Here is a 13,915-nt window from a genome sequence, read left to right as displayed (position 1 = left end):
GATATATATATATATAATATGTATATGTGTATATGTGTATAATGTATGAATGGCACTTTCCAGGCCTGGGTGTTTGAGGGTTCTGTGCAGTATCTTGGCTATTCCCAAGACTGCAATCTTCTGGACAGAGGCTTCAGATGTTGTTCCTGGAATCTGTTGGAGCCGCTCTCCCAGTTTGTGGGTTGCTTCTCTGAGCGCCCCCACTACCACGGGGACCACGCTACCCCTGACCTTCCACATCCGTTTCCAGCTGCTCTTTCAAACTTTGGTACTTCTCCAGTTTCTCGTGGTCCTTCTTCCTGATGTTGCCACATCTATCACCACCTCCTCTTTCTGCTTGTTGTCCTCCACCACTATGTCTGGTTGGTTAGCCAGGAACTGTTTGTCAGTCTGGAAGCTGGAGTCCCACAGACCCTTGGCCCTGTTGTTCTCAGCCACCTTCTGTTTTATGGCCCATTGGGATTTGGGTACTTCTATTCCATACTGGTTTGCAGAAGTCCCTGTATACTATCCCCGCCACTTGGTTGTGCCTCTCCATGTACGTTGATCCAGCTAGCATCTTACAGCCTGCTACTGTGTGCTGGACTGTCTTCGGCTTCTTTGCACAGTCTGCATCTTGGATCTGATCTACTCTGGTAGATCCTGGTCTCTGTAGCTAAGCCTGTTCTTGTGCTGCCATGATTAGTGCCTCAGTCCTGCATGTTCCAGCCACTGCTAGGATTTCTTGATGTCAGCCACTTCCTCTATCTGAGGGTGGTACATGCCATGTAGGGGCTTGTCCGTCCAGGTTGTCTGCTCCTCTGCACTCTCATCAGAGTTCTGCTGCCAGAGACTTTCACTTAGCAGTTCATCCTTCGGGGCCATTTTTTTTTTAATGTATTCTCAAATTTTCAATGTTTCATCCGGACTGTGGCCTATACTGGTAGTAATATGGTCACAATACCATAATCATAAACAATCATTGTATTGCTTGTGTTGTTTCTAGCTAGTGGAGTAGCTATCTTAGCTATCAGCATGCGTCCTCCTGCTTGCTCCTCTGTACTGGCATGGAAGGGGAAGTCAGCGTTTTTAAACTTAAATTTTTGTATCAAAATATCACTTTTGCGTTAAAACAATAAAAATGTGTATTTTTTTTTCATTTCCGTTGAGCAGTGGCTAGCGCTCATGCCTCATAATGAAGGTCATGGGTTTGATTCGTGGGCTCTGGATTCTCCGGGTATGCGGCTAGGCTGATTGGCTAGAGAGTGAATGTGAGTGTGGATTAGGGCGTGGCAATATATCAATATACTCGATATATCGTGGGTTTTACTCTGTGCGATATAGAAAATGACTATATAGGGCTGGGCAGTATGGCCTTTTAATAATATATCAATATTTTTAGGCCATGTGACGATACAGCATATACTGTATATCTCCATATTTTGCCTTAGCCTTGAATGAACACTTGATGCATATAATGACAGCAGTATGATGATTCTATGTGTCTACATTCAAACATTCTTCTTCATACTGCATTCATATATGCTACTTTTAAACTTTCATGCAGAGAGGGAAATCACAACTAAAAGTGTATTTATGAAACAGTTATTAATTAGTGGCACAAACATTCATGTCATTTCAACACAGAAAGTGCAAGATTGTCAGAGACATTTTAAAACAAGCTATGAGTGCACTTTTGTGCATGATGTCACTAAGATGACATATCAAAACAACACTCAATTAAAGTGCACTTTTTGTACAGAACGTCACTACAATAGTTTAAAACAAATAAAGTGCACTTTTGTGCATGATGTCACTAAGATGACATATCAAAACAACACTCAATTAAAGTGCACTTTTTGTACAGAACGCCACTACAATAGTTTAAAACAAATAAAGTGCACTTTTGTGCATGATGTCACACAAGATATTTCAATAAGTAGCAAATAAAAATGAGCTGCATAATAGGACATAAAATAGTGTATGTCCTTCACTATGTGGTTGGTTCCTGCGGACGTTATCTCCTGTTGTTGACTTTTTTTTTTTTTTTATACAGCATGGATGTGGGAATGGTGGCTTGGGCATTTTGTTGGTGTGGCATCGACTGAGATGTTGATGCAGAGTTTCAAAAACTCTATTGTCTAGTGGGGAACTATTCAAATGATGCTACATTAGCAATGCTGCTACTTTTTGTAGCAACACTTTGATGCATACTTGACAAATCACGATTGTGTGTTCGAAATATATTCCCGCTTGAAGCCAAACCACCACCAGACGATGTTACCCGTGTCGCTCCCTGTCTGCTCCGCGAGGGCGTGTCATGTACAACGTCATGTTGCACGTGACAGTATGTGACATATGTAAGAAGGTGCGCTTGTTTTATGTCTCTGAGAAGGAGAGACAAATACTGGGAAGAGTCTGTAGTGTAATGCCCGCAGCTAAAAGCAACTGCGTGAGAAGGTATACTCCAATATCACAATATAGTCATTTTTTTATATCGCACAGAGACAAACCTGCAATATATCGAGTATATCAATACATCGCTCAGCCCAGTACAGGCCAAAAGTTTGAACACACTTCATTTAATGTGTTTTCTTTATTTTCTTGACCATTTACAGATTGTAGATTGTCACTGAAGGCATCAAAACTATGAATGAACGTGTGGAGTTATGTACTTAACAAAAAAAAGGCAAAATAACTAAAAAAACATATATTCTAGTTCCTTCAAAATAGCCACCCTTTGCTCTGATTACTGCTTTGTACACTCTTGGCATTCTCTCGATGAGCTTTAAGCGCACCTGTGAAGTAAAAACCATTTCAGGTGACTACCTCTTGAATCTAACTCCAGTAGTTAGATCGAGTTATGTACTTAACAAAAAAAAGGCAAAATAACTAAAAAAACATATATTCTAGTTCCTTCAAAATAGCCACGCTTTGCTCTGATTACTGCTTTGTACACTCTTGGCATTCTCTCGATGAGCTTTAAGCGCACCTGTGAAGTAAAAACCATTTCAGGTGACTACCTCTTGAATCTAACTCCAGTAGTTAGATCGAAATGTTTTATCATCAAAAAAATGTTTAGTGTTGTTTCACTATATGGAACATGTTTATGACAGTGTTGGCATCGTTCATACTGCCACCCTTACTGTTGAGTAAGTATGCCCTTCATTCGCTCGTGTCCATTGTGTTCAAAGTTAAGATGATTGTGTTGTGTTAGAAGTGAAATGAAATGAAATCTTTGTTAGGCTTTGTTAATTATGATATTAAAAAAAGGGTTTTCAGGAAATAAGTTCCTAGACACGAGGGCTTTAAGGAAAAGACCCAAAGGATTTAAATCAGAGCCAATAATAGGAAATGACTGACAAATTGTATTAATATTACATCTTTAGTTAGAGTTGTCCTGATACCAATAATTTGGAACGGGTAGCAAAATGTATATCCATACTTTTTGGCAAAATCGGCATTAATTTTATGTTTATAAAACTTATATTTTTGGATTTATATTACATGATCCAAAAAATGACCTGATATACTGTAAATATGTATTTCCATTTCCATCCTTACACTCTCTAAACAACCAACAAGTGAGAACCTGATCCAGAGTATCGTCTAGTACTTTAAGACTGTTACAGTATCTAACCCATCCTTCTCTCTTTTGTCAGGTGGTGGGTGTTCTCTTTCTCGCCGCCAGCGTGTGGGTCTTATTGGACACTTCAGGACTCAAACATGTCATCATGATCAACCCCCTGCTGAACCCCACCATCTATGGCTTCCTGATCTTGGGGGGCGTGCTCTTCCTTCTGGGCATCGTGGGATGCACCGGGGCCGCCCGTGAAAACAAGTTTTTGCTCATGGTTGTAAGTCAACGATGATGATGATGATGATGATGATAATATTGTGCACATGTTCAGGCTTCTGACTTGCGATGGTAGCCAAGGGTATTATTGAGCTCCCATAAGTGGAGTACATTCATCCCTTAGTAGGATTTTTTTATGCACAGTCAAAATAAAAATTACTTTGCCTAATACCGTATTTTCCGGATTATCAATCAATCAATGTTTATTTCTATAGCCCTAAATCCCAAGTGTCTAAAAGGGCTGCACAAGCCACGACGACATCCTGGGTCCAGATCCACTTTTATATGAACATTATAAGGCACACTGACGATGAGCGGGTCTAGTCAGGTCTCTTTTCATACAAAAGCTGCATTATAAGGGTCGTTTTATGATTTTTTTCTAAATGTAAAACACTTCCTTGTGGTCTACCTGACATGTAATGGTTTTTACTAGGGATGCACCGAAATGAAAATTTGTGGCCGAAGCCGAATAAAATTTAAACGCTTGGCCGAATACCGAATAATGAATGCAGTTTTTCATAATTTTTTTAATAATGCATAAATAGCCTAGAATAAATATTTAGACATGTTTTTCAAATAAAGTAATTTTTTTTATTGAATATTGACATTGTTTTAATATTCCAGTGGCCTTTGCTTTTCAAAAAAAAGCACAAAGTTTTTCATTTATATTAGGCCTTCAAACAAAACATGCATTCCAAAAAAAAATAAAGTGCATTAAAGTGGATAAACCCACAACAAATGAACGATTGTCCTTTTGGCAAAAGTCTGCTTAGCCACAGTAGATATGCTAATAATGTAAACAGAAGGCTCAAGTAAATCTCAATTAAGTGTGTGCTTGTAACCTCATACACTTATACAGGTACACAACATATCCCAACGTCACCGCATCAAAAAATTGCGTCACACGCCACTATTCGGCCTTGTTATTAACTCATTCCACCGAAGGCCGAATGTGGCTTTTTTTGCCATATTCGGCCGAATATATTCAGTTACCGATTAATCAGTGCATCCCTAGTTTTTACATCAAACTGGCCTCTGCATACTTTGACTTTTAAGTAGGTGGAAAAAGTTTACGCACCCCTGAATTTGCTAGTATTGTTGACATTATTTGTGGTTTTGAATGCGACAATTGTATTTATTTCAAATAAAGTGGCTTGTGCACCATAATCAAATTAAAGTAGAGATGTCCGATAAATGCTTTAGAATATAATATCAGAAATTTTCAAAAAGTAAAATGACTTTTTAAAACGCCGCTGTACGGAGCAGTACATATCAGGCAAAACACGTATGTAGGGCATACTTGCCAACCCTCCCGATTTTCCCAGGAGAGTCCTGAATTTCAGTGCCCCTCCCGCAAATCTCCCGGGGCAACCATTCTACCGATTTCCACCTGGACAACGATATTGGGGGCGTCACTACCTTTAGCGTCCTACAACCTGTCGTCACGTCCGCTTTTCCTCCATACAACCAGCGTGCCGGCACAGTCACATAATATATGCGGCTTTTACACAGACATAAGTGAATGCAACTCATACTTGGTCAACAGCCATGCAGGTCACACTAAGGGTGGCCGTATACACAACTCTTAACATTGTTACAAATATGCGTCACACCCAAACAAGAATAACAAACACATTTCAGGAGAACATCCGCACCGTAACACAACATAAACACAACAGAACAAATACCCAGAACCCCTTGCAGCCTTAACTTATCTGCGATGCTACAATATACACCCCTTGCTACCACCAAACACCCTGCCCACCTCAACCCCGCCGTTATACGACTGTATATATATCGGTATCGGTTGATATTGCAATCGGTAATTAAGAGTTGGATAATATCGGATATTGGCAAAAAAGCCATTATCGGACATCTCAAACCCGCCCACCTCAACCCCACCGCTATACAACTGTTTATATGGGTATCGGTTGATATCAGAATCAGTAATTAAGAGTTGGACCATGTTGGAATATCACATATCGACAAAAAAGCCATTATTTGACATCTCTAAACTAAATCAAAACAAAGTGAGGCTCCCATTTAAATAATGTATATAATAAAGCCTTCTATGGCCAGAAACTTTGTATCTGAGTTTGTAAACGAATAAAAAAGACTTTAATTTATTTATTTTAATTTTTTTGCACGTTCTCCTGTGACTGCGTAGCCTGGTTCTCCGGCTTTAAAATTTAAGGCCGTGCCTTTTCCTCTGTGTTCCAGTGATGATACTTGGATGTAACGTTGTGTTTATTTTCCATCATAGTGATGAGGATAAGTATCTTAATAGTGATGAGGATTAGTATCTTAATAGTGATGAGGATTAGTATCTTAATAGTGATGAGGATTAGTATCTTAATAGTGATGAGGATTAGTATCTTAATAGTGATGAGGATTAGTATCTTAATAGTGATGAGGATTAATATCTTAATAGTGATGAGGATTAGTATCTTAATAGTGATGAGGATTAGTATCTTAATAGTGATGAGGATTAATATCTTAATAGTGATGAGGATTAGTATCTTAATAGTGATGAGGATTAGTATCTTAATAGTGATGAGGATTAGTATTTAATAGTGATGAGGATTAGTATCTTAATAGTGATGAGGATTAGTATCTTAATAGTGATGAGGATTAGTATCTTAATAGTGATGAGGATTAGTATCTTAATAGTGATGAGGATTAGTATCTTAATAGTGATGAGGATTAGTATCTTAATAGTGATGAGGATTAGTATCTTAATAGTGATGAGGATTAGTATCTTAATAGTGATGAGGATTAGTATTTAATAGTGATGAGGATTAGTATCTTAATAGTGATGAGGATTAGTATTTAATAGTGATGAGGATTAGTATCTTAATAGTGATGAGGATTAGTATCTTAATAGTGATGAGGATTAGTATCTTAATAGTGATGAGGATAAGTATCTTAATAGTGATGAGGATTAGTATCTTAATAGTGATGAGGATTAGTATTTAATAGTGATGAGGATTAGTATCTTAATAGTGATGAGGATTAGTATCTTAATAGTGATGAGGATAAGTATCTTAATAGTGATGAGGATTAGTATCTTAATAGTGATGAGGATTAGTATCTTAATAGTGATGAGGATTAATATCTTAATAGTGATGAGGATTAGTATCTTAATAGTGATGAGGATTAGTATTTAATAGTGATGAGGATTAGTATCTTAATAGTGATGAGGATTAGTATCTTAATAGTGATGAGGATTAGTATCTTAATAGTGATGAGGATTAGTATCTTAATAGTGATGAGGATTAGTATCTTAATAGTGATGAGGATTAGTATCTTAATAGTGATGAGGATTAGTATCTTAATAGTGATGAGGATTAGTATCTTAATAGTGATGAGGATTAGTATCTTAATAGTGATGAGGATTAGTATCTTAATAGTGATGAGGATTAGTATTTAATAGTGATGAGGATTAGTATCTTAATAGTGATGAGGATTAGTATTTAATAGTGATGAGGATTAGTATCTTAATAGTGATGAGGATTAGTATCTTAATAGTGATGAGGATTAGTATCTTAATAGTGATGAGGATTAGTATTTAATAGTGATGAGGATTAGTATCTTAATAGTGATGAGGATTAGTATCGTAATAGTGATGAGGATTAGTATCTTAATAGTGATGAGGATTAGTATCTTAATAGTGATGAGGATTAGTATCTTAATAGTGATGAGGATTAGTATCTTAATAGTGATGAGGATTAGTATCTTAATAGTGATGAGGATTAGTATTTAATAGTGATGAGGATTAGTATCTTAAATGTGATGAGGATTAGTATCTTAATAGTGATGAGGATTAGTATCTTAATAGTGATGAGGATTAGTATCTTAATAGTGATGAGGATTAGTATCTTAATAGTGATGAGGATTAGTATCTTAATAGTGATGAGGATTAGTATCTTAATAGTGATGAGGATTAGTATTTAATAGTGATGAGGATTAGTATTTAATAGTGATGAGGATTAGTATCTTAATAGTGATGAGGATTAGTATTTAATAGTGATGAGGATTAGTATTTAATAGTGATGAGGATTACTATCTTAATAGTGATGAGGATTAGTATCTTAATAGTGATGAGGATTAGTATTTAATAGTGATGAGGATTAGTATCTTAATAGTGATGAGGATTAGTATCTTAATAGTGATGAGGATTAGTATCTTAATAGTGATGAGGATTAGTATTTAATAGTGATGAGGATTAGTATCTTAATAGTGATGAGGATTAGTATCTTAATAGTGATGAGGATTAGTATCTTAATAGTGATGAGGATTAGTATCTTAATAGTGATGAGGATTAGTATCTTAATAGTGATGAGGATTAGTATCTTAATAGTGATGAGGATTAGTATTTAATAGTGATGAGGATTAGTATCTTAATAGTGATGAGGATTAGTATTTAATAGTGATGAGGATTAGTATCTTAATAGTGATGAGGATTAGTATCTTAATAGTGATGAGGATTAGTATCTTAATAGTGATGAGGATTAGTATCTTAATAGTGATGAGGATTAGTATTTAATAGTGATGAGGATTAGTATCTTAATAGTGATGAGGATTAGTATCTTAATAGTGATGAGGATTAGTATCTTAATAGTGATGAGGATTAGTATCTTAATAGTGATGAGGATTAGTATTTAATAGTGATGAGGATTAGTATTTAATAGTGATGAGGATTAGTATCTTAATAGTGATGAGGATTAGTATCTTAATAGTGATGAGAATTTGTATCTTAATAGTGATGAGGATTAGTATTTAATAGTGATGAGGATTAGTATCTTAATAGTGATGAGGATTAGTATTTAATAGTGATGAGGATTAGTATTTTAATAGTGATGAGGATTAGTATCTTAATAGTGATGAGGATTAGTATTTAATAGTGATGAGGATTAGTATCTTAATAGTGATGAGGATTAGTATCTTAATAGTGATGAGGATTAGTATCTTAATAGTGATGAGGATTAGTATCTTAATAGTGATGAGGATTAGTATCTTAATAGTGATGAGGATTAGTATCTTAATAGTGATGAGGATTAGTATTTAATAGTGATGAGGATTAGTATTTAATAGTGATGAGGATTAGTATCTTAATAGTGATGAGGATTAGTATCTTAATAGTGATGAGGATTAGTATTTAATAGTGATGAGGATTAGTATCTTAATAGTGATGAGGATTAGTATCTTAATAGTGATGAGGATTAGTATCTTAATAGTGATGAGGATTAGTATCTTAATAGTGATGAGGATTAGTATCTTAATAGTGATGAGGATTAGTATCTTAATAGTGATGAGGATTAGTATCTTAATAGTGATGAGGATTAGTATCTTAATAGTGATGAGGATTAGTATTTAATAGTGATGAGGATTAGTATCTTAATAGTGATGAGGATTAGTATCTTAATAGTGATGAGGATTAGTATTTAATAGTGATGAGGATTAGTATCTTAATAGTGATGAGGATTAGTATCTTAATAGTGATGAGGATTAGTATCTTAATAGTGATGAGGATTAGTATCTTAATAGTGATGAGGATTAGTATCTTAATAGTGATGAGGATTAGTATTTAATAGTGATGAGGATTAGTATCTTAATAGTGATGAGGATTAGTATCTTAATAGTGATGAGGATTAGTATCTTAATAGTGATGAGGATTAGTATCTTAATAGTGATGAGGATTAGTATCTTAATAGTGATGAGGATTAGTATCTTAATAGTGATGAGGATTAGTATTTAATAGTGATGAGGATTAGTATCTTAATAGTGATGAGGATTAGTATTTAATAGTGATGAGGATTAGTATCTTAATAGTGATGAGGATTAGTATCTTAATAGTGATGAGGATTAGTATCTTAATAGTGATGAGGATTAGTATCTTAATAGTGATGAGGATTAGTATTTAATAGTGATGAGGATTAGTATCTTAATAGTGATGAGGATTAGTATCTTAATAGTGATGAGGATTAGTATCTTAATAGTGATGAGGATTAGTATCTTAATAGTGATGAGGATTAGTATTTAATAGTGATGAGGATTAGTATTTAATAGTGATGAGGATTAGTATCTTAATAGTGATGAGGATTAGTATCTTAATAGTGATGAGAATTTGTATCTTAATAGTGATGAGGATTAGTATTTAATAGTGATGAGGATTAGTATCTTAATAGTGATGAGGATTAGTATTTAATAGTGATGAGGATTAGTATTTTAATAGTGATGAGGATTAGTATCTTAATAGTGATGAGGATTAGTATTTAATAGTGATGAGGATTAGTATCTTAATAGTGATGAGGATTAGTATCTTAATAGTGATGAGGATTAGTATCTTAATAGTGATGAGGATTAGTATCTTAATAGTGATGAGGATTAGTATCTTAATAGTGATGAGGATTAGTATCTTAATAGTGATGAGGATTAGTATTTAATAGTGATGAGGATTAGTATTTAATAGTGATGAGGATTAGTATCTTAATAGTGATGAGGATTAGTATCTTAATAGTGATGAGGATTAGTATTTAATAGTGATGAGGATTAGTATCTTAATAGTGATGAGGATTAGTATCTTAATAGTGATGAGGATTAGTATCTTAATAGTGATGAGGATTAGTATCTTAATAGTGATGAGGATTAGTATCTTAATAGTGATGAGGATTAGTATCTTAATAGTGATGAGGATTAGTATCTTAATAGTGATGAGGATTAGTATCTTAATAGTGATGAGGATTAGTATTTAATAGTGATGAGGATTAGTATCTTAATAGTGATGAGGATTAGTATCTTAATAGTGATGAGGATTAGTATTTAATAGTGATGAGGATTAGTATCTTAATAGTGATGAGGATTAGTATCTTAATAGTGATGAGGATTAGTATCTTAATAGTGATGAGGATTAGTATCTTAATAGTGATGAGGATTAGTATCTTAATAGTGATGAGGATTAGTATTTAATAGTGATGAGGATTAGTATCTTAATGTGATGAGGATTAGTATCTTAAGCGACTCCTAAACGACACTCAAATCTGAGCCGGTGTTCAGTAAAGAGGTGCAAGGAACAATGAAATATAATTAAGTCTCCTGAGTAGGGCTGCAAAGGGGTGGAAAGTTTCCAGTATATTTCCCTCGGGAAGTTTGGAAATATTGAGCATTTTTTGATTATTCAAAGTTGGACACCGTCCATGGGAATTAATGGGGAATTACAATAATTACATATTATTGGGCACTTGTCTATATGCTGTTGCATCTTTGTGCCATTTTTTGATGTATCTCTTTGCACACTTTTTGCAAATGTACACAGCCTTTCCACCTACATTGGTTGGGGTGAAATGTCTCCACACATCAGACGGTGTACGTGGCATTATTCTGTTTATTTATTTATTCTTGTCAAACACAAAGATATAGTCAACTAAACAATTGGAGTAGTATTTAAAAATATTTTACTGACTAATAAATGAATATAAAAAGGCTAGATGAATGAAGAGTATCAGCATCTTGTATGACAACAGAATGGCTAGCAGAACAGAAAGCACGTTTTGATTTACTATTTGCTAGTTGAACTTTACTGATCACAAAAAAGGTGAATTCGGATCGCCAACGTTGTTAGCATAAATGAATGGGATTTAACAGAGAAAATTAGCATCAAGGCTAACGGGGAAATATTTTCAGTTCATTATGAGACTGGTGGTGGTGGATAAACATAGCTAGCTTGAGATATTGGCCCCAAAATCATTTAAAAAGTACAAGAACAGCTAGCTAGTTTGATTGGAAGTCTGCTGGATTAGTCTACAGTCATACAGTAACCAGCAATTACCGTATTTTTCTAAATATAAGTCGCTCCGGAGTATAATTCGCACCTGCCGAAAATGCATAATAAAGAAGGAAAAAACAAGTCGCACTGGAGTATAAGTCTCATTTTTTGGGGAAATTTAAAATGAATAAATCAAGAATAGTGAAGAACAGGCTGAATAAGTGTAGGTTATATGAGGCATAAATAAGCAACTGCTATGTTAACCTAACATATTATGGTAAGAGTCATTCAAATAACTATAACATATAGAACATGCTATACCTTTACCAAACTATCTCTCACTCCTAATCCATAAATCCCATGAAATCTTATACGTCTAGTCTCTTACGTGAATGAGCTAAATAATATTTGATATTTTACGGTAATGTGTTAATAATTTCACACATGAGTCGCTCCTGAGTATAAGTCGCACCCCCGGCCAAACTATGAAAAAAACTGCAACTTATAGTCCGAAAAATACGGTACACCTCAATTCAATTTAAATACCAGGGATCAAATATATTTCACCTGACTGGATGAAGTCCTTGGGCTCAAATACTAGTGTGGCCTCAATAGCCCTGCTGTAGTGTGTAGCATGCTGGCAATTATTTGCACATGTGATTGAGGAATGCACAGTTCAGGGTTGAAATTTTACTGAATTTGCATTAAATCAGGTTGTTTTAGCTAATAATCATGCTGCAAGTTCTAGCATGTTGCATTCAATGTGTATTCCCATATATTCCAATGTAAAGTTTCCAACTTTGAATATTCCATTGTGCTACCCTACTACTGAGTGTGCATCATTTTTGAGGGATCTGTCACATGAGTAACAACTTTAGCCATATAAACATTGGGACACAGCGGTGGTGAATATTGTGTGGGATTGGGAGCCCATCCGCCAATTGCCTATCAAGATAAAAAAAAGGCAAATATCTTTAATTCGATGTAAACAAGTGTAAAATTTCACACCAACAGCTGGGGAGCACAAGCAACATTTATAAGTGCACTGTAAAAAGTCAGTGTTCAAAAACTAGAATAAAAAATACAAAAATTAGGGTGTATTTGGGGGTTGAATCACCCAAAATTATTCCCGGGCGTGGCCACTGCTGCTGCCCACTGCTCCCCTCACCTCCCAGGGGGTCAAGGGTGATGGTTCAAATGCAGAGGACAAATTTCACCACACCTAGTGTGTGTGTGACAATCATTGCTATTTTAACTTTAACTTTATTTGAAGTAAGCAAAATGATCTGCGGTATAGCTCGGTTGGTAGAGTGGCCGTGCCAGCAACTTGGGGGTTGCAGGTTCGATTCCCACTTCCGCCATCCTAGTCACTGCCGTTGTGTCCTTGGGCAAGACACTTTACCCACCGGCTCCCAGTGCCACCCACACTGGTTTAAATGTAACTTAGATATTGGGTTTCACTATGTAAAGCGCTTTGAGTCACTAGAGAAAAGCGCTATATAAATATAATTCACTTCACTTCACATCTGCCAATAGAACAAGAAAATTTGGCTTGTCAAGACTTTCCAAAACAAGTCAAATTAGCTAACTTCAATGAACCCAAAAATACCTTAAAATAAGTATATTCTCACTAATAACAAGTGTACTACTATATGAGTACATACTTTCTATTGTTTCATTGAAAATAAAACTGCAAATAAAATTTGGCTGTCATCTGTTTTAATTAAGACATAATTGTGTCAAATTTTTTTTTTCATGCTTGAAATAAGAAATTATTACTTTTATACTTGATGACACAGTTTTGCAACTTGATATTCCAGTTTCAAGCATGTTTTACTCAATATAGGTCATCAAATCTCAGCAACAAGCTGTAATATTTTACTGACATTATTTAGGCCCAAAACCCTTAAAACAAGTAAAACACTCTAACATAAAATCTGCCTAGTGAGAAGAATTATCAGACATAAAATAAGCAAATATTAAGATAGCAGTTTCTGTAGTGTGGTTAATAAAGGAGCTGCCCACACTTAATTCTAATGCATTTACCGCCACCTAGGGGAGGTAATAGAAATGACATGCCAGTATTTTTTTTTTGACTTGGCACTAATTAGTAGTTTTAATTGCATTTGTAGATCCAAGAATAGGGGGGCCCATTACGTCGCATGCGGAGGGCTTTAAAAAAATAGACCTCGGAAATTAGCGATCATCATGATATACATTCACGGCTTAGCCGAGGGTCTTGTGAGATAACACTGGCTGGTTCGAGCTTATTAAGAAAAAACGACCGACAAAAAGGCGAGAAACACTTTTTATAT

The 13,915-nt window shown here is 35.1% G+C and overlaps 1 protein-coding gene across 5 annotated transcripts in view; it reads left to right on the top strand.

The window, feature by feature from the left end:
• Positions 1 to 13,915, top strand: part of LOC133562861 (tetraspanin-18B-like) — a 231,359-nt gene that overhangs the window by 192,108 nt on the left and 25,336 nt on the right. For all 5 annotated transcript variants that reach the window (XM_061916664.1, XM_061916667.1, XM_061916665.1 and 2 more), the window contains one exon: positions 3,642 to 3,836. In XM_061916664.1, the coding sequence (XP_061772648.1) occupies positions 3,642 to 3,836 (195 nt within the window). The remainder of the gene's footprint in view (positions 1 to 3,641; positions 3,837 to 13,915) is intronic.

The sequence above is a fragment of the Nerophis ophidion genome, linkage group LG12 (assembly GCF_033978795.1).
Source record: "Nerophis ophidion isolate RoL-2023_Sa linkage group LG12, RoL_Noph_v1.0, whole genome shotgun sequence".
NCBI classification, from domain to species: Eukaryota; Metazoa; Chordata; class Actinopteri; order Syngnathiformes; family Syngnathidae; genus Nerophis; species Nerophis ophidion.
The sequence above is the reverse complement of the archived record's forward strand: the minus strand, read 5'-3'. Positions and strand labels throughout refer to the sequence as shown.